This window comes from Mus pahari, chromosome 19 (genome assembly GCF_900095145.1).
Source record: "Mus pahari chromosome 19, PAHARI_EIJ_v1.1, whole genome shotgun sequence".
Classification (NCBI taxonomy): domain Eukaryota; kingdom Metazoa; phylum Chordata; class Mammalia; order Rodentia; family Muridae; genus Mus; species Mus pahari.
Genome location: NC_034608.1, coordinates 41,828,794 through 41,850,278, shown reverse-complemented (window position 1 = coordinate 41,850,278; position 21,485 = coordinate 41,828,794). Strand labels below are relative to the sequence as shown.

General features: G+C 43.1%; 1 protein-coding gene across 4 annotated transcripts in view; it reads right to left on the bottom strand.

The window, feature by feature from the left end:
• Positions 1-21,485, bottom strand: part of Zmat4 (zinc finger matrin-type 4) — a 381,839-nt gene that overhangs the window by 147,818 nt on the left and 212,536 nt on the right. For all 4 annotated transcript variants that reach the window (XM_021219402.2, XM_029532287.1, XM_029532288.1 and 1 more), the window contains one exon: positions 17,358-17,514. In XM_021219402.2, the coding sequence (XP_021075061.1) occupies positions 17,358-17,514 (157 nt within the window). The remainder of the gene's footprint in view (positions 1-17,357; positions 17,515-21,485) is intronic.

The following is a 21,485-nucleotide window of genomic DNA, read 5'->3' as shown; positions in this document are numbered from 1 at the left end:
CAGTTCCCAACCCCTTGGTGGAGTTGGCCTGAGAAAGTGCACGGAACTCATATAAAAATCCATAAAGGATGTTAACATCTGAAGGCAGCAAAGTCTTTTGGATCCCACGGGAGCTACTAGCTCAAGGAAACCCACATCTTTGCCATTCAACACCACATCACTATTTCTGGGAACCTAAACTTTTAGATCTTACCTAGAGCTAATCAACTGATCAATGAGGAGGTATCAAGGTTTCTTGCCAAGGTTTGTGATACTGTACAGTGTCCAGCAGACAAAAACCTTCCTTACTCAAAAAGGCTATTGAAATATAAAATGAAAAGATTAAGTTTTCTCTCTCATTTGATTTGTATTATATTTTCAAATGGCCAAGGTATCAAAACAAACTTTTGAAATTGTTTAGATCTAGCTATTTGGTAAATGTATCTGAGAGGTATTTCTTTTGACCAAAGGGCATAGTAGAAAAATTCTGAAGATACACACTGTAGCATAACTTCAGATACATTAAGAATTATAACATTCTACCCATTGTACTTTATGATAGTGTGGGATAGCCCTCTGAGACCTCAGATACCCATTCAGGTGTTCAATGTTTCACTATTACTATATATCTTAGCACATTTAGACTATTCATTCTTCTTCCTCTTCTTCCTCTTCTTTTTCCTCTCCCTCCTCCTCTTCCTCCTCCTCTCCCTCCTCCTCTCCCTCTCCTCCCTTTTCTCCTCTCCTTCCTCCTCTTCCTCATCTTCTTCTTTTAAATTCAATTGAGATTGCTTACCCTCATCTTTACGGGATGTGCTTTATGTTGCTACCTGACATGTCTGAATGGCCAGCACCATTATCCTTGCACTTTGGAGCCATTATTGACTACATTAGGGTCCTTTGAACATGAGTATTGGGATACCAGGGTAGTCTACCTGACACCCATGGTGATGACTAAGTAGCAAACAGGGATATAGGGAATCTGACTTTGATACACTGTACCAAAGAGTGACTGACATCCTGAGCAGGCCTGAGCAAGGCAAGGGATCTCATCACTCTGTTCAAAAACAGTACACAACTTAAACTTGTGAGTTGTAGAAGTCCGAAATTTTTCCTGATTTATTTTCGGATTCATTTTTAAAAAGTGAAATCAGATATAAGGGTGAACTGTGGCTTATTGCTTGGGCAGGAATTAACTCACCACCTGTTAAACTGGAGACCTCTAGACAGGATGCCAGCTCCTAACTTTAGATGTCTTACCCAGCACAGGCAAGAGGCAACAACACTCACGGCCAGTGCAATGGCTTTGCTGACAGGAGCTCCTCCCAGAAAGTGTTCTGAGCCAGAAGCACTACCTAGATCACAGAAGGGAAGGTCGGAGCAGCAGGACTGCGCAACTGACACCTGCACTGGCGCCAGGTGGGGATCTTTTTAATCGGTTAGCCTTCCCATTCCACCCAACCCATACCCGACACTCAGGGGTAGGAAATAATTTACTTATCCCACAGCATCAGCTATTCAACTGGAGCACCGGCTTCCTGGATCATGTCGTATAGCCCATGACTATTTATAGAGGAATCAGGGATGAGAACAGTGATCAGTGCGAGAAGCGTGTCCAACATAAAGCACCACTACTAAATCTGGAGAAAGAGAAGCAGCCTGGCAGTCCTGGGCCAGGAAAAAAGCAGAACATTTGGAAGTCCTGGTGGGAAGGGAGCCTGGCCTTGTTCTCTGAGCAGAACTCCCACGAACACATCTGCTTTTTCACCCACACCACCTTCCCTTCACAGGAGGGCTTTTCTGGTTTCTGCCTCACTCCAGTACTGAGATTCCTCATGTATATACTCTACGTTAGCACTGACCTCAAAACCCTATATGGTTTTCAAGTTATAAAAATGGACTCTACTTTGTATTAAAAGCACAATATTAAGTGGTGGTGGCCCATGCTTTTAATCCCAGTATTCAGGAGGCATAGGCAAGCAGATCTCTGAGGTGAGGGTTAGCCAGATCTACAGTGTGAGTTCTAGAATACCCAGGGCTACACAGAGATACTGTCTCAGAAAAATGACCAAACGTACAACATTAACTATGTGTGGCTTAGCTCTACAAAACGCCAAAGCAACTCTAGAATCTCATGTGACCACTTGGTGACACAGATGAGCTACTGCACTCTAGGATTGGGTAGGTTTCTTCCAACATTTACACCAAGAGCAGCCACAGTGTTAAAGGCTAAAATACCCTGGTCTCTAAGAATGGGGCACCCCAGGTTTTATACTACTGCTTTTCAAACTGAGCAGTAAGGCCATTGAACAGAGGGTGTGTGCAAATTAGGAAGGAGTTTTTTAGGCTTGGCAAGTCTCTCCACAACTGGAAAACCATCAAGTTAGTTCACTCCCCAGAGGACTACACAAAGCAGACATTACCAAGTGAATTAGCCATTGTCATTAATTTCACTACAGCTTCATCAACACACATCATTACTGCTATACAGAAATGACAGAGGTTGAATCCATGAGGATATGAATAGTTTCCATGGATGAGGCTGCATGAGCCAATGACAGCCATTGAGAGAGAACAGGTAGTTCAAATCTGGTCCCCTGTGCATGCCCCCCACCAAGAACAAACACCCCCTGTCAGTGAGTTCATCTCAGGTCATGCCTCAACCAAGAGATGGAACCCTGTAATCTGCAAAGTCTCAGGTAACTCATGTGCAGATTAACTTTGGAAAAATTAGGAAAAATTAGGGGACTCAGTGGCTCTCTGTCGTGGCCGAGTTGGAATCAGCTGAGGGAGGTTCAAATGTCACTGTTCTCTGGCATCACTTGATTGACTGGTTCAAAATCCCCTTGGGCAAATAGACAACAGTAGGCCTTAAAGCTTTGTAGGTGCCACTTGGGTGCCTTAAAAGCTGGCAGCAGTCCCAATGGGGGAGACTCTCCAGCATGGGCTTACCTTCAGAGCAACCTTCCCAAGCATGGCGCTCCATTAGTCCATATGCTTTGCCATATGCTGGCACCACACTCTATACCAAACCGTCCACCTCGGGAACCTCAATGCCAGAACGGACATATTTTAACCCAATTTCCCAGTACTATTTTTATTAAAAGTCTATATGCTTTCTTAAAAAAAAATGATAACGCCAACAAATTCAAAACAATATAGTATTGGTAACAAAATCACACTAGATTCAAACTCATGACTTTGCCCAAGATGAGTATATGACTTTTGTGGCTTTTCCTGTGTGGATTCCACAACTGTCTGAAAATGTGTTTTCAACCATGCTGGGACCCAAACCTCCTCACGGCTCATGTTCTTTCCTTAGTGTCACACTGCTGTTCTATCCTGAAAGGAGCTGAACTAGCAAGGTCAGGGCCATGGAAGAGTGTGCCTCTGTAGCCTTGTTGTTATCACAGAAACCCGAAACTTCTACAGCAGAACAAGATACCTGGGAGGGGGCTAGGGAGGGTATGTTAGAGCCAGAGAGCTGGCTTAAGAAGCAAAGCCAGACGCGCACACACACATGAAGGCAGGTGCACACATATGCACTGAAGATCTAAAATGACTTAAACGGCAGAAGGGAGGCTGAAGCACAACTTAGTAATACTTGAGACACGGTGGAGATGAGGGAATTTGGCCTGATAGCCTTCTGTCTTCCAAAGCAGCTTGAGAAGGAAGCAGAATGGGCCAGGAAGGGCAGGCTTTTAGAAGAGAGGTACTTAATGACCCCTGATGCTCAGGCATGCAGACTGCAGTTGGTAACTGAAGCAGGGGAGAAGACTTCAGCACCATCATTTCCAGTGGGACAGGGGAAGGCCACCGCGGCAGCAAACAAGCTGTGGGAGGCAAACGAAATGGGATCTCTCTGGAAACAGGTGCATGAGATGGGATTTTGTGAATTTGTTCTATCTCTGGATGTGGCATAAACACTTTGAAGAGCAAAATTCTTCTTCTTTTTCTGTTTTTGTTGTTGTTGTTGTTTTGTTTTGTTTTGTTTTGTCTTTGTTGGTTATTTTATTTATTTACATTTCAAATGTTATCCCCCTTCCCGGTTTCCCACACACACACACAAAACCTCATCCCATCCCCCTCCTCCTGCTTCTATGAGGGTGCACCCCCACACATTCATCCACTCCCACCTCAGTACCCTCGCATTCCACTACACTGGGGTATGGAGCCTTCATAGGACCAAGGGGCTCCCCTTCCACTGATGCCAGATAAGGCCATCCTCGGCTACATGTGCATCTGGAGCCGTGGGTCCCTCCACATATACTCTTTGGTTGGTGCTTTAGTTCCTGGGAGCACTGGGGGGTGGGGGGGCTGGTTGGTTGATATTGTTGCTCTTCCCATGAGGTTGCAAACCCCTTCAGCTCCTTCAGTCCTTCCCCTAACTCCTTTATTGGGGACCCCACACTCAGTCTGATGGTTGGCTACAAGCATCCACATCTGTATTTGTCAGGGTCTGGCAGAGTCTCTCAGGGGACAGCTATACCAGGCTCCTGTCAGCAATCGCTTCAATATCAGGGTTCACAAAATGTGTGAACTAACCTCCCCCTTTGTATTTAAAAAAAAAACTGTAGTAAATGCTTTTCCACCTGGAATTAGCTTCACCCAATACCCTCTATGCATTAGATTTACTAACAGAAGGAGAAAAGTCAGAGCTCAGCTGTTATGCTGGCTGAAAGCAAAATACGGGGGCTAATGACTAGCAGTTTGTATTAATCAAGGTAAGATCACTATTCGAACCAAGGAGTGGGCTTCAGCCTATGCCTGCTTCTCAGGCAAGTGATCTCAACAGGTAGCAATCTGGTGGCCGTCAATCCCACAGATGACTGGGGACTGCCAGCTTCTAATGTTCTCCCTAACTTCCCAGTGTTGAGGCCTTGGCTCAAAATTTCTAGATCCTGCCTGTAGCCATCCTTCACTCACAATAAAAAATTATGGCCTGCAGAGGAAATTGAAAAGGCTTAGTAGGGTCCCCTTAATCTCTCCTTTGTAACTCATAATACAACAAAATGCTCTTGAAAAATCTTAGGAAAATTTAAAGCCCTCTGTTCCCATGCACTTAGCAGACAAGTAGAAATCACTTAGTGGGAAATCCACCCGAGAAGCAGTTTCTTTGAAGGCTCTCCGAGTTTAAAAAGGAAAAAAGAAAAAGAAAAAAGATTGCTAAGCTTCTGTTTTCCTGAGCCAACTCCCTGTCGACACACTTTATAAAAATTAACATGTTGTCTACTGTATTCTAAACACAAAGCCAAAACCCAAAGGCCTGGCTCTCCTACCTTAAGATGCAGTGAACTGTATTGATGATCAGTAGTATGGGAGGGGAAGGAATCTGAACATGAAAGAGGAATGCGCCTGCTGTCAGGACAGCAGCTGACTCCATAGGAACAAGAGAGGAAAGGGAAGGTCCTGAAAATCAACAGAGTTCTGGGCACCCTGAGAGCAGTTCAGAATAGGTCTAGGGCGCTCTTCAGAAACTCACACTGAGAAACCTTGGTCTTGTCTTCTAGAACTCAGCATGGAGATGCTAACACCCTCAGGGCAAAGCCTGCCAAGGAAGAAAGGTGAGAGAGACCCAGTTCAATGGAAGTCCTGGACCTAGTGGGCAGCCTGTTGAGGTCCAGTATCGAACAGCATCCTGGAGTAATCACATTTGGAGTAATCTCAATGAGGCCCAAGCTTAGAGGCAGAGATACCACTGAGTATATTTATAGGCCTTTTCTGTGTCCCTAAAGAGAGGGGGGAACTACAGACATTGATGGGAACTGGCCTTTTTTTTTTTTTTTTTAATTAAACTTCATGGTCAGAGAAAATTTAAATCTAAATATGAAAAGTATTTATATCTAAATAATAAATAAATAGATTTATAGAGGGATATAGAAATATATAGATAAAAATAGATATCTAAATTTCCTAAATATAAAGCAATAAAATGCTTACTTATTCCAGCACATCACCTGTTAAGATATGTTTGTCAAATCAAGAGGAAACACGGTCCTTTAAGACTGGTATTCAAGATCTGTGGGAACTTCAAGGAGTAGGGATGTTCAGGGTTCACTGCTCACTGTTTCGGGCATAATGCCTACTTGATGAGCATCTTCCCCATCTCACAGGCTAGACCTGGTTTGGGCTCCTACCACAGCTCGTTGACTGGCAGTTGCTGCCAGTTGTGTCTGAATAGCAAGGTGCTCCTTCTGTGTGCACATCCTAAGACTGACCACGTCTCCTGCTGCCAGTTCCAGGATGGTAAGTGCAGCAAGCTGATCATTTTACTCTGCCGCTAAACTCCTCCATAGACATGGTGAAGGGACTCATTTGGCTGCATCCAGAAGGCTACTTAAAGTCCTCTGTGGTCCTAAAGCTCTCTTAATCACCCAAAGGAGAAATGTTGAGTTGACGGTAGTTAAAAGCCTTTGTGTCACTTATGACAGTAGTTGCCTGGTAGCCAACATTCATAGGTTACTCTCACCCACAACAAGACCCTCACTCTTTACTGAGTCTTCAAACAACAGGGAATTAAAGTCTATAGCCTTTGGGAAATTCCATTTCTGGGTGGGAAGGCAGGCAAAACTTCTATCACATCTCTAGCTGTTAAGTATGTTCCACAGTGGAGATATTAGGGCCGGTATTGTGTCATCTGCCTTAGATGAAAACAGGCAAGGGTTCACAAGCTCCTGGTATCACTTCTTTCTGACACCACTGGAACAACCTTTGAGAACAACCTTTTATTGAACACATGTACACAGTGACTTTAATATAAATGCTGAGATGAATGAACAGCCTTTCTTTCTCATACTAACAAAGCTTTGTGTGTTGGCTTCTTAACAACTCATTTCCACTGTCAACCAGTGGCAAACTAAGTCACTTTCAAAAGAGGAATTATCTGTATATGAGATGATTACATTTCCACATTTGGCCCGGGAAAGGGGAGAAGGGACAGTAGTTGAAGTGTTAAAACCCTTAATTCATTGATCTTGTATCTTTAGTTTAAAAATGCAATTAGACAGAATACTTGATCAAATCATTGTTCCAAACCTGCATGACAAAAGTCATGGCCAAAAGACATCAACTCATGTCATTCCCAGGGCTGACACATTTAAGCCCTAGTGACCAGAGAGTGATCCAGGAACTGGCCAGTGTGATTTCTCCTTCAAAAGGATACTCTGAAGGGATAAATAAAAGAGAAGAGAAGTGTTCCTGCTGCCAACCACCTGCATGTCCTGGACAGCTGATTCCACCCCTCTAAGCTTCAGGTCCCAGAAAAAGAAAATGAGATGATTTGCAATTCCACAAAGCTATTTCTTGTATTTGCACGCAGCTATGAAAACAGGTATCGAGAGAGATTATGCCAAGCAATCTAAGGAACCTGAATCAGAAGATAGAACCGTAATGGTCTATAAAATCTCATATGCAAATAGGAGGTGTGGATGGAACCTGGGGTGCATACATTATTCAACACTTGAATTTATGTAACTTTCAAACAGACCTAGAATACCCTGATCTTTATTCATTCTACAGAGAACTCAAATAAGCAAGTCTGTGTCTGGCATGGAAATTCATGGAAGACTCCTGAAGATCTGTCTTCTCTTGCCCAGGGGATAAAGGCAAAGAGAAATATTCAGTCAACACACTTACACATAGAAGCTGAGTAGCAGAAGCCATAGCCGATTTGTTCAAATTCCCATTCCTGCTCATTGTTCCTCAAAAGGAAAAATGATCCATTGCAAAAGTATAAATATCTGTCCTTGAGGCTGTGTTGCTACTGGTCGCCTAGTGTGAGCCCTGGAGTTTGAACTACTGGAAGTGACCAAAAATCAGCAGGTCATTTTATGACCCATGACTTACCACTGGGGAGCAGAGCTCAGTCCTGGACTCTGCAACTCTCCTGCCTTTTGCTTTGCAAGTCTGACTGTACACGGTACAAGTTACTCACTTGCAGGTCTCTCCTTCTTCAGTAAGATGTTCCTAATAATGATACATTACTGTGCTATATGTATGACAAAGCACAAAGATTAAATGAAACCATGACTATGATTCTCCTCATATAATGGCTTTGCAATTACCAGCCTTGCTTACTGGCTCTGTTATTAAGTTACAGTCGGGCTACTCAGCTCCACACAGTTTAACCATATTTAGGGGTTTTTTTTAAATGTTAGTTTTTATTTCATTGCAGAGTAACGAGCAGACTTTTTGAAGCCTAATGTTTAGAAATGAATATAGGGTAATTTTTGTTAGATATATACATAGTCAGTTCTCATTATTCATAATAGTTTTTAAATTGTGGCCAGGAACAGTGAGTGGTAAGCTAGTGCTATAAAAGGAAGCGCATGAGCTTGCCATCACATTCTGATCAATGGATCAGCACATTATATTGTTGTGTATTTGTTTACGATACACTACTTAATGCACAGATCGAATCCATGGCCAGCAGTATCCTAACTAAGACTTGAAAGAACTGAACTAGTGCATGTGTTTTTGCCATACCTCCCCCTGCTTGCTTTAGGGACACTTAACAGCTCCTCGACATAACCCTTGAAAAATTATAAATGGCAAGTCAGTGGGGAAAAAAAAAAAAACATAGTCAAAAGGCGTCACCCTTAATAGAAAACAAAATGAGAATACCGCTAATCCTGTGACGGCTGACACCAGCAGGCTAGTCTTGCTTATTTCAGCCTCAGGGTGGAGCTTTCCCATGGGGCCGACACAGATCTCTCATGGCTCTGTACATATGTGGGAATAACTACAAGGTGGTCTGGAAAGCCTGTGCATTTCAGTGGATCCTTATTCACCAACTATAAGGGTTGACATATATGCTGATACATACTTATGTATATTTATATAGGACAAAGCATTCACCCTGTCCTTACAGTGAGCACTACACCAGGCTTTTCAGTATGTATCATCTGTTTTCTTATCCTCCTTCTACAATGCATTTGAAGGCTAGTGTACAAACAAAATGTATGCAAACTTGCATAGGTAACCTAGAATTTAAAAGAGGGTCTGCCTCCAAAGGTTGGGTTTATGTCTTAGATCCCAATCTATACCATCCTTCCTCAGAAAAAGCTTTTTGTAAAGTCAAGAAAGTGAGCCACCACTGTCTTTGAAGTTTAACCAAGGCTATTCACCTGAAAATGAAGCCATAAATATTTCAATACCTATCATTATTCTAACGTTTGCTCCCAGTTCTACACATCCAACAGATATTTGCTCTGTGTACCAAACACGATAGCAAGCTTGGCAGCAAGACTGAGGAAGCAACACCAGGGTCCCTGCTAAGCAGGTCTCAGGGCTAGGCTGCGGGGATTTCCCAGTATGTTAAGGCAGGTTCGGCACCACAGGAACGTCAAAAATGAAAGAAAGGCTATTGCGCACTTTAGTGTCATTACTGTCAGGCTAATGAAGTTTGGGAATTTTATAAAACACTGATCTCAAGATCCACTTTTTCTGGGAGTGATAGATGCATTCATAAAAGCTTCCAGGTGAAACAGAAACCCGAAAGGACAGAACATCAGCGGGATAGATTAGTCACTCCAGGAACAGCAATACTCAACTCCAGATCATCACTAAAGGCTCACATCTCCTCACATTTCTAGTCTGGGCATAGAATGACACCTATGTTACGCCTACTCACAACCAACTTAACGTCTAGGGTACGAGGTGAACAGGTTTCAGATAAGCAACATGTTTGCCACGCACATTAATGAACCCTCTCATAGGAGATACAGCATCACCTACCCATTCAGACTGTGTATTCACAATCTAAACTTTCTCTTCAATTTATGGCAGAATATGGGCACTGCCTGCAAGGATGCCTTTCTAGGTTTCAGATTTCCTCTTTCATTATTCTTTCTTCCAAAGTATTTTAATCCTAATTTTTTCATACTTGAATTTACATCATAATTACATCATTTGTCCCTTTTCATTTCCTTCCCTCCAACCCTTCCTAAATCTCTTCTGTTGCTCTCTCTCAAATGCATGGACTCTTTTTCTTCAATTTTAGATAGATAGATAGATAGATAGATAGATAGATAGATAGATAGATAGATAGATAGATTATATATATATATATATATATATATATATATATATATATAGAGAGAGAGAGAGAGAGAGAGAGAGAGACTATATATAGAGAGAACACTATCACTGAGCTGCATCCCCCACCATGCTCAGTTATTTTGACTCATCTTCTCTGCCAGGTTCCTCTGACTCTGCACATCAGCCTGCACTTTTACACTCAGACTTGTTCTTATGTAGGAACCAAACACCAAGTTCTATTTTTCTATCATTCACTATCCTGGAAAATCACTGCAGTCAAGCTGGTGTCTGGGAATGCGCCAGAAGGGAGAATAGCTATGGAGATATGACTCCTTTATGATGCAAGCTTTGAGAACAAGTGGCAAAGTAAATTAACCCAGTGGATTCGCCTTGGACATCCAACAATAGAACAGCTCGTGTGCAAATTTTATGTCCCAGAGAAAAGTCCAGAACAGAGTCAGTAAAAATAGCTGCCTTTCTGGAATGGACAGAGCCATTCATGGTACTATAATAATGTGGCAGATGTGTCCTCTGATTATGTTATTGGCTCATATAGTCATCATAGTAAGGAAAAGGAGATACAGAAAAGTTAAGTCCTTCACTAATAATTACTGGGATTTACCTATGACTTATGCAAAAGCCCATAACATATTCTCTGAGGTTTCCCAAAGCAGGACGTTTCCCCAAAGACTAGGAGAGGCCTATAGAGGATTTAGCGGGATGGGAGGTGCTTAGATACACACAGGAAGAGTGAAGAGCATCTCAGATGTGGAACAGCTACAGGCAGGGCACATCTGGGGGTGGGGATTCAGAAGCCCAGCATTACATTTGAGAACGCACACTAACAGAGGGAGAAAGGGAATGGCAGCTAAGGCAGAGGACATATGTCAAACTTTCAAAACTCGGGAGAGCAACATGTGTACTACCTGAAAAACAGTCGCCAATGGCTGTGCGTGGGTGTGGGAGAGTAACTCTACCCAAAGAATAAGATGCCTATGAAGACAGACTTCCAGCTTCTCCAGAATGTCCTGCCCACAGTCGTGGCTGCCCTTAGGCTGTGGGACCCCACGACAGCATGCGAATTGTACATAGGGTGACAAGTCAGCTCCTTCTTAGGAAAATTAGTCCCCCACTGTACCTGTGACAAATTACCAAAGAGCTGGTGGCTTCCATAGAACACATTCCTCGGGTTAGGAATGTGAAACAAACTTCACTGGCTAAAAGTTACATTGTCAGGACTACTCTTCAGGCAATTCCAGAAAAAGAACGCTTACCTTCTCGGAGCTCTACCATCACCCAAAGACAGCTGGACCCTCCCCAACCCCTTTATCACTCAGATAGACGCCCTTGCCTTCCTCTTTCCCTTTGGAATACATTTGTGATTGTATTGGATCTACCTGGATACTCCAGAATAATCTCCCAGTTTCGAAGTTGATGAACTAGCCACTGTAATCCCACTTGAAACTTTGATTCCCTGCCACATAAGCTGTCTATGCAGGTCCTGGGGAATACCTTTAGAGAATATTATTTTACCCTCAGCTGCCTGGGATCATGCTCCCCGGAAGCCACCAATATCAGACCTGATACCATCTATCTTGCCACTTGGGAATCATATTACACAGCTACAGTCTCAGTGTAGCAGCATCGAAGACCATCTATAGAGGAGGCCAGGAGGAAGTCATCATGCAGCTCAGAGCCTGAAGGTTGTCACCGGCCTGTTCAGTATTTACTCTGCTTCATAGGCAGGGGAGGAATGGCTCGTCTATGACCTCTGGGTTTTGGTATCAAACTTCTATCTGTTTAGTCACTGCTCCTACTCTCTGATAACTAAAATTCTTCTATATTCCTGAGACTCTTTGGAGTCCTAGTCCTGGTATCTGATCTCTTATTTTATCCTGAGTTTCTGTCTTTAACACTACTCCCTGTTGCTTCCACTTGCTAGTCTAGGACTCTAGCTCCTGTTGGCTGACTGCATCTCTTGCCTCCTGAACGCTTACTGCCCAGACCTTGATTGTTCTTCCTGGCCCTCCCTAACCCTCTAGTCCCCAGACCCTCCTTTCATTACCACCAGAAATGCTTTTCCTTTTCCAGCAGCTCCAAGTGTCAGACTCTGCCTCATCCCACAAAAACAAAAACAAACAAACAAACAAACAAAAAAAACACAGCTCAGAAAGTCTTGTCCTAAGAGATTCAATGCAGTAGCTCTTATGTTCTAGGCAAGGCAGCGGAAAAACAAATCCGAGGCTCAGAACGTGGAAGGGAACCAAGCTCTTCCCTGGCAAGAACGAACGGGAGATATATGCAAATGTATGCACAGCAGTAGAACAAAACAACAGACAAGAAGACTGAAGTTGGAGAGGAACGTGTTCCTGTTCCGACCAGAAAGTATAAAACTGACTCTGGTCGCACTGTGCCTGAACTCCTGGTTCCTTGGGTCCCAGGTCAGTGCTCTTTCTGGCCATCTTATCAGTAGGTCTACCTGCGTGTGTCAGCCGGCAGGAACTATTTGATTTAGAGGGCTTTGAAAAGTCATCTAAGCTAAGCAGTAACTAACCACTTATGGAACCCCAACTGGAAAAGCCCCAAGAATCAGCAGCTCCCACATTCGCATTCTGCCTGTGAACATCTCTGGGTACCAACAGACTCTTGCCTGTCTTGAGCTCCCACCTAACTCTGCCTACTCTCTGGTTTTATCTGTTGCTCTTGGGCACACGAACAAACACACATGTGCACACAACACAGGCTCCACAATTATAGCTCTTTCCTATGATAGCTTTTTAAAGACTTCCTCAGGAGTGATGTATTTTATATACTAAACAGACTCGACTCCTTTATTCATCCTCCAAGAAGAGAATATTCATGACATCATTTTCTTACTGTTTGGACCCTAATTTCTTCCAAAAAGCCCATGTCCCTCGCATTCATGGGAACTGGTAGAAGCTAGTGAGAAAGCACCAAGTTATCAGGCATGGACATTTCAATGACACAGTAGGATTTTTGACTCTCCATGCCCTGAGAAGGGCACTTCTGGTGAGTGCTTACATCCCTAGTAGAGGCCTAAAAGAAATGTGAATTTTAAGTCATGAATAAAAACTCCAAATCCGGGATCTCAAACACAGGCACCCCAATCCCATTCCCTGCAAACACTGGAAACCACAAACACTGCTCTTCAGTTGCAAGATGTCAAATTCACCGTGGATTTAGGATTCAATAACAGCCACTCACAATCATTTTGGTCCTTTGGGACTCTGCTCTAAGACAAATCTCAGGATGCTGGTTACACTATGAACATATCCTCTCTCCTTCACTGTCCCAGCCTCCCAGGGCTCTGCCACAACCCATCAATCAAATCAGTGAACCTCTCAATCTTTCCTGGTAGTGACTCTGAAGCAGAAAGAAGCATGCAGCAAGAATCAGGCTGGAAAAAAACAGACCCTGAAGGGTAGATTGTGAATTGGGAATTACCTGTTCATTCAATCCTGCAATTCCCCTGAGACTCTCTTTTTATGAGACGAGGAGGAGTCATGGAAAGGTTCAAATATCAATATATTTCTTTTTTTTTTTTTACTTTAAAAATAGCCATCATTGTTTTTTATTGAAAATTGTATGAGTTTTGAGAGTCCAGCCATAAATTAAACTGTCTTTGTCCTGTTGCTATAGTGATAGCTGACTGACACTGCCGCCTTCTGCTTTCTGGTTGTTCTTCACACAGCCCAGTTTCTCTGGTCTCACTGCAAATGACATGATATGGCAGCATAAATCACCCTTGCCATTAGGATAGAATCTGTACCTCAAGTTCTCTGGTCCTATGACCAGACGGAGGTCTAACATCCCTCCATGTGATTTTGTCTTCATAGCTATATCCAGACCAGAGATTCTAAGGCAAAAACCAAGAAGGCATGGAACTGGTTTGTGTTTCTGTGGGTTAGCTATGCAATTTAGAAGTCCTAGTAAAGATGTTCTTATCTGAAGAAGGTACCTCCAAGGGCATTAGGTCCCTCAGGGTGCTTAATTGATGTCTGATCTGAGTACAGATGTAGGTGGAAGAGACAGGGATTCACGGGTCCCGACTGTTCTTCTTCATGAGATGAAATAGCAGAGAAGCAATGAGCTCTACTTCAATTATGCCCACCCGGAAATCACCAGAGGTTGAGAGGCTGTGGTTCACAGCATGGCAGCATAAGAGGCATATCTGAGCAGGGTATTGCTTCTCTCTCTGGCATCAAGATTCAGTGAACTAGGTTTTATATGTCTGGTTTGTTTGTTTGTTTGTTTGTTTCCCCCTTTTGTTTTCATTACAGATAGGATTTCAAGCCAGCTTAGCCGATAAGGCAGTACTAGCCCATGTGCACATGGATGGAGCTCTCTCTAAGTTGCTGTTAAGAAATGCTGTGACCTGCAATGGAAGGCAATGCTATGCCAGGCAAGGGATCCAAAGCACCTCCAATGCCATGGCTTGGGTCTTCTCCAGCTCCTAAGTCCTTTCCCTTACAATAACTGGGCTTGTATTTTAGACCCAACACCTGAAGCCTGGGAACAGGGTCCTTTTCTGTTTCCTGTGCGGTTCTCCAACCCGATTCCTGCTCCTTAACTGATGATACCCACCTGTGATCCTCTTAAAGGGCGTCTCTTCAGATTCTTCCCAAACCTCTGGTCTGCATCCAAAGTCCTGATGCCAATGACTGTGGGCACATTCCTTGATCACTCAAGCTTTCTGCAGCCACACTAACATGCTACCATTTGTCCCACCCATAGCTTCCCTTTTGATTGGGACACACCTTCCATTGACTACTTCTGCATATGTTTGTGCCCATTGGTCGGCAGAATACCAAGCCTGAGGTTCAGTTTAGCTTCTTTGGATTCCAATTTTGTCTGTGTTTGGCCCTTTCAAGATTCTTTCTGCTCAAAGCAGGTGGATAAGAGAGTGTGCTAATCAAGGGAAATGGATGAGAGTCTATTGTCTTAACCAGGGTTTCTATTCCTACACAAAACATCACAACCAAGAAGCAAGCTGGGGAGGAAAGGGTTTATTCAGCTTACACTTCCACATTGCTGTTCATCACCAAAGGATGTCAGGACTGGAACTCAAGCAGGTCAGGAAGCAGGAGCTGAGGCAGCCACCATGGAGGAATGTTACTTACTGGCTTGCTTCCCCTGGCTTGCTCAGCTTGCTCTCTTATAGAACCTAGGACTACCAGCCCAGGGATGGCACCACTCACAATGGGCCCTCCCCCCCACCCCTACCCCTTAATCACTAATTGAGAAAATGCCTTACAGCTGGATCTCATGGAGGCATTTCCTTAAGGGAGGCTCCTTTCTCTGTGATAACTCCGGCTTGTGTCAAGTTGACACACAAAACCAAACAGTATAGTCTAGGATACGACAATTAGATTTCTCTGCTCCCCAGTGGAAGAATATTCAAGCTGATAGTGTAATTTATCCTTTCCCATTCTGGTCTTGCCTAACAGGTTCCTTGATCTCTGTAACCTCAAGAGCTAAGTTAGCACCATGGACAGCAAGAACCCAGTCACTGAATAAGGGTACACTTTAAATGACCTGAATTTTGTCTTTGGAATACATGTATCCATGTATCGTGTGTGTGTGTGTGTGTGTGTGTGTGTGTGTGTGTGTGTGTGTGTGTATGTGTGTATTCTTTCAGTGTTTTATTATATTTGTTTATGGAGGGCATGCTTGTCTTAGTGCTTATGTAGAGGACACAGTTTAAGTTTTTTTCCTTCTACCACAGAGGTCCAGGAGTCAAACTCAGGTTCTCAGGTTTGTTAGTAAGGTTAGCCACTGAGCCATCTCGCCAGCTCCTGTCTTTGCAACATATTGAGAGTTAATAAGTTATTCTTGAGTTCTATGTCCTAGTTCCGGGATTATTCCAATTTCCGAAGATGGATACAAAATCATAAAGAACTATTTTTGGCATGGGATAGTTTTTGATACATAAATAATCACTTTCCCATTTGCTAGCCAATGTGATAACAAAGATACAGCCTCTCTCCCCACCCCCACCCCCCAGCACTACCTCCAAATTCCCTACGTTCCAGATGAAATTTAACAGCAGTCTTCTGTTTAGGCAAAGAGAACAGATGAGCTAGTTACTCATTCACAGAAAGAAAAGATAGAAATTTTCCAGTGACTCTCTCTCTGCGGTGTCTATTTTAAGAGATCTGACGATGTGTAGGTCACAAGGTTAGTGCCTCAGCCTTTCAGAGAACAAGCGTCTCAACAGAGTGCCCCTTGTTCAATGCCACCTCATGCAGGGGTTCCAAAATAAGCTGCGCTCGTTTCCAGACGAAACGACTCCACACCTGAATGTCACATCCACCTCCACGAAAACATTATCCTGGACTCAAACCCAGCTGAGAAATGGTGTGAAAAGACTCCTTGCTATTTGTTAAGCAATTAGCTGAAGAAGTACACCAGCAAAGTCAAAACCAAGCGTTGTTTCAGACGCTCTCTCGTTTCCCAAATACCATTTAAAAATAATTACACCCACGATTTATGCACGATTCATTAGACAGCAAGATAAAATGCACTACTAAATTTTAATTGCACTGCAAGAGGAGACATAATGAAAAATATCCCCTAACTTCTTGGGATTATAACACAGCACAGTAACATCTTCATCACAATGTAAATCCTGTCCATACAGTTCCAGCATTGCTAAATTATTTTTTTTTTAAATCTTAGTTTCATAATTTGGTTAAACCTCCAAAGACGTTGTTTAGTTAAGCATTTAGAAGGTCAGGTAATCTGAGATCAATATTTAAGTTACTGATGAAAGTTAATAGGTTAGAATCACAACTTCCCAGTAACAATGGCAGGAGTGCCATAAATCCACACTTGTCTCCAAACTAAAGTGGCTACAAAGACTATGGCTTATTTGTGCTTCTTCTCCACTGAATGAAGAACATAGGATGTCACTGCACCCTGGTGTAGTCAAAGCACAAATGTGAAGGATGGTAATTGCTTTCCATCAACACTGGCAAGAACCTACCTCCTATGCAGTGTGCACAACCATATCAATGAGGAATGTGGGCTGAATGTGGAAAGAGCACAAGAGGTGTGTATCTCACATGCTACACAATCAATGTGACAGACTTCCTGGAGGCTGTAAGCATTAGATGAAAGATGCTGTACAAGCTCATGAAATCATACTCTAATGGTCATGTTACACTCAGGTTCCCCGTCCTTTCCTGTGGGTTTTGAATGGCACCTGCCATCTAACCCTAAAAGCTTCTAGCTTCTGAAAAAAGGGTGATTCCTAGGACTGATAAGAGAGTGTATGGTTCTGTATACCAGCCTTGATCATTTATTTCCCCCCCACATACCTGTAGTTTTCAGTGGAGGTTTCTCTCCTAGCAACAGTTTTAACCTTTTGGCGTGGATTTTGCCTTGGTAATGTGAGTCGGCCACCACGGCTGAGGTAAAGGACATGTTACAGAGTGTACAGCATTTATTCTTGTCCACCATGTCAGCATCGCTTCCCTGCATGGGGAAAAGGAGAAAGACAGTGTCACAGAAGAACTCAAATCCCATGTCATGAGATTTGTCTATTGATGAACAGTTTACAGGCATGCTAAACTTCTTCATTATAATTACCATCACCGCAGTAATATACATTTATGCAGCGGTCGCATGTGCAAGACCCTGCGTTTATAGCCAACTTTGCAGATATGAGTTACTCGAAGAAAAATGAAGCCCATAACTAGGAAAAAGCACATTGTCTGGCTCTGTGAGAAGAGTAGCTGGTAATTGCCCACATTATACTCATTAAAGTAAGGGAAATATCAAAGTTCACATGGCCTGAATTATTTAGCAGAAATTATCATTTGGCATTCAGCTCTGCCTTTGCCAATTTTAGCCTCACCAGGATACATAGCTGCACTGTTCAAGTTGTTTTTAGGAAAAAAAGTTTCTCTAAGGACTCTAACATTTTTCCATACTTAATTTACATATCTATCATAGCGCTATGATGACCACACCGCCTGAATTTTCTGGCAAGATTTTGTGTAATTTTTTTCCCTCTTCTTTAGAAAAGGTGATTGGCTGAAGGCTGTACGGGATGCTTAGTCCGGCTTAATTTTTATGCCTTTGTACGATTTAATGAAAATGAATCGTGAATCAGAGAAAAAGCAACTCCTTTGTCAAAGCATGTGACATGGCCATTGTGTCTGCAGGTCATCAATTACTTCTACTCTCCCAGAAGATTAATCCTCTGCCTCCCCTCCTGCCTCGTAGGAAATTGAGGGTACAGCGGGCTCTAAGATAAGGACCCGATCTGTTCCTCGGTGGAACCCAAGGAGCAAAGCATCTCGTTGTGAAAGAGCACCCTTAGCAGATCTCTACCCCCACAATAGTCCCTTCTTAGAGACCCAGAAAACGCAGAAATGAAATTTAAAATTGGATGGAGACAAGGAGGAGAATGGGGACAGGATTGAGGGGAACAGAGAATTATATAATTTTTGCATAATTATAAGATGTCCGTACTGCCAGAGAGTTGCCTTACACACATTATGTGGTAGTTAGAAGACTAACTCCTTCCTTAACGTAGCATATATGAGGTCTCCGATAAATAGATTTTGGTATATGGGAAGGAAGATAGCTCTTCTCTGTATATGTGTGTTTGTGTGTGGTATATGCATGTCTGTGTGTGTGTGCGCACGCGCGTGCGTGTGTCCCAGGAAGCTGACCTATATTTAAAAGATAGGAACAACAGACTCAAATTCTGAGATGCTGGGAGTGAGGGATAACAGTCAGAGTCAGTAAATCGACCCCAAAGGGCCACATCCCCCCCCCAAGACCCTGCTCTGGGGAGCATTCTGCCCTTGCTGAAGGTTAGCTAAGCTACTTGAAGTTTTGCTTTCAGATGAACATTAAGGCAGAGGAACGTTTACAAGCCACTATGTACATTGCTAGGAAATAAAACGGACCTGGCAGGAGAATGGGAGAGTTGGCTCTCACTGATCTCTCCGACCAAGCCTAATGGGGGTACAGAGTAGAGAGGAAAAGTCCAGACATACCAGGCAACATCAAATCTCAGAGCAACTGAAGAAGTACAATGTGTCCACTGAAGAGTGAGGGGCTGAGGGGCTTTGGGGAAATAGAGAATAAACTGGCAGCCTTCCCAACAGTGTGTTAGGCATACTCAGTCCTATGTGCTTTTAATCGAATGGTTAGACGTTCTGAGATTGTAATGTGACAACAGTATTTCTCTCTACCCTCCCCAAAATCCAGAGACTCCCAGATTACCCCCCTTGCTCTCTTTCAAGTGTATGGCATCTTGTATCATTGTTATTGTGTGCATATATGTACATGGGAATGCATATACATTCCTCAATACAATGACTCCGTCGGGATGTTACTGGTATGTGCGTTTTTAGGGCTAACTATTGGGTCTTAGCCAGTTGTGTTCTTCCCTGGGAAGACTTTTTCCCACTTTCAGCATTCCTTAACTGCCTGCAGTTCTTTGTGTAGGTTGAGGCTTCAGTACTTGTTTAGACCAACTTCAGGGAGTCGTGGCGGTGAGACTTTATGGGTGTGGCTTCTGACATTACTAGGAAACACATCTCACAGCAAACTCTCCAATCCTCTGGCTCTTGCCCCCTTCCCATCTTGTCCTCTCCATGTCCCCTAAGCCCTGGGTGCAAGAGTGTTCTAGACATGTATCCTCGGGGACTTGGCTCCACAACTGCAATTTGTTTGCCTAGAGCTTCCTGTAATGGTCTCTCATAATGTTGCAAATGCAAGTTTCCTTGGTGTGGAGTTGAAACTACACGTATCTGTGGGTATCAGGACAGATATTTAGATGGTTGCTAGGAATCACAGTGGTTTAGTAAAGCAGTGCTTGTAAGTGGTTGTCCTTCCATACCCACGACTTCACTAGTTGTGTAGGATTCCAGTACCTGGCATGAAATTCCTTCTATTGAGTAGGCCTAAAGCCCAATTAGAGAGCTGTTAGTTGCTGCCAAGGTGTGTGTGCCACTAGTCCACCCCGAGCATCATCATTCCATGCTAAGCATTGACGTGGCTCATCAGCATCATAGCTGGTCAGGATTGCTTGCTGCTTCCTCTTGTGGAAGCTTGAATGGCATCTTTGGGTACCATGAAAGCTAGACCTCAGGAAGGAGGCATTCAACTTAGCTTTAGCTCACGCCCTCTGGGCCCTGTTTCTGAAATACACGGTGTTGTCGGTGATTGAAATTTACCTTCCACCTTTAAGGGACAACCAAAGCACCTGCCCTAGGCTGTATGTTTGGGAATCTCTTGGACAGCCCCAGCCAGCAGCAGCACAAAAGAATGCTACTCATGCCTGGTATTGGGATTTATTCTTAGGCAGTCTCTGACTCTTGGTAGCAGCAATGTCAGTTGAGAAGAAAAGTTCATTAAATAAATATGTGTGTGCATATTATTAAACATTATTAAATTTATTAGCTTTTGAAAGTAAATAGTTAATAGCACAATTCCTTGTGACTTAACCAGGAAGCCTTATTTTAATTTTTTTAAATTAAGTATTCTTTACTTACATTCCAGATGTTGTCCCCTCTCCCAGACGATCCCCCACCTCTGATCCACCTTCCCTAGGTCTCAAGTCTCTACAGGTTTAAGGGTTTTACTTTCTTCTGTATTTTCCTTCCTTGCTCTCCAATAAAATGCTTCTCTTTTTCCATTGCCCCAATCAAACCACTTGTACACTGCTAATCCCTTCTAGCCTGCTCCCCCTGTTCTTTATTTTCATCCATCTCCCTCCTTACAGAACCCCCCCCCCCCGTTTCCCAGTCCTCTGATCACTAGGACCATCTAGGATTTGTCTATTGTTCCCCAATCCCTCTATCCTGGCTAGGATTCCATTTTATACTTTCCTGGTTTCTGCAATTACCCCAGGCTCTGTCTCTACATCTAAAGATTCAAAACTAGGTACTACAGATGAAAAAGAACAGTTGGCATTTTGTTTCTGGTTCTGGGTTACCTGACTCCATACGACCTTTTCTAGTTTCGCCCAGATGAGTATTATTCCATAGTGTGCTTGTCCATGTTTGTTATCCATTTGTCAGTTGAAGGTCATTTAGATGGCTTCCATTGTCTAGCTATTGTTACTAAAAGTGAAGCTTACAGATGAGCTTCCTCACATCCACGGCAGGGTTTCCTGTGAATTGTTTTGGTGAGGTTTCCCTTTTTTTGTTTGTTTGAGTAAAATAAAGACTCAAGTATGTATCAATTGCCATTTCCTTAATTGTTAAAGATGGTGAACTATTTTTTTGAGGTGTTTCTGTGGCAATATTTTTATTTTTCTGGGAACTCATGTTTCAGGCCAAGTGCTCGGATGGATCATTTGATTTTTTTTCTTTTCTTTCTTTCTTTCTTTCTTTCTTTCTTTCTTTCTTTCTTTCTTTCTTTCTTTCTTTCTTTTTTTTTTTTTTTTTTTCGGAGTCAGTCCTTTGTCAGATGTCTAACTAGTG